We start from the raw sequence: 423 nt of genomic DNA on the forward strand, positions 1-423 counted from the left end.
CTATTTACTTTTACTTTTTTATACAAATAAACATAATGTTAATTAGCATCCACTTTTTTGTTTGTTTTGTCTCTTAGCCTGATCTTCTCTGTCTTCGCACTTTACTACATCAATAAAGTGTCAGCAGCTCTTTACCAGGCAGCACCCGCTCCAATTCCAGCCAAACCCACCAGCAAGGGCAAAAGGAAGAATTGAAGCACTTTAGCCATCCCAGCACAATCACAGTCATCACAGCACTGTCTGCTAAAGCTACACAATCTGATGTGTTTGCCAACAGCACACTGTCTTTTTTTTATTCATTCCATTCAAACTTAAAAATGTGTAACAAATTTTGTCAAACCAGTCACAGATGTTTGGTTTTTGGTTCTGTTCGCAAAATATTTTTGTTTAAGGCGTTTGTTATTAAAAGTTGATTGAATCATC

The 423-nt window shown here is 36.4% G+C and overlaps 1 protein-coding gene across 1 annotated transcript in view; it reads left to right on the top strand.

Annotated features, from left to right (window-relative positions):
• krtcap2 (keratinocyte associated protein 2) overlaps window positions 1–423 on the top strand; it is a 5739-nt gene extending 5316 nt beyond the window's left edge. The window contains 1 exon segment of the mRNA NM_001045362.1: window positions 78–423. Coding sequence (NP_001038827.1) covers window positions 78–195 — 118 coding nt within the window. The 3' untranslated portion in view covers window positions 196–423.

This window comes from Danio rerio, chromosome 16 (genome assembly GCF_049306965.1).
Source record: "Danio rerio strain Tuebingen ecotype United States chromosome 16, GRCz12tu, whole genome shotgun sequence".
Lineage (NCBI taxonomy): Eukaryota > Metazoa > Chordata > Actinopteri > Cypriniformes > Danionidae > Danio > Danio rerio.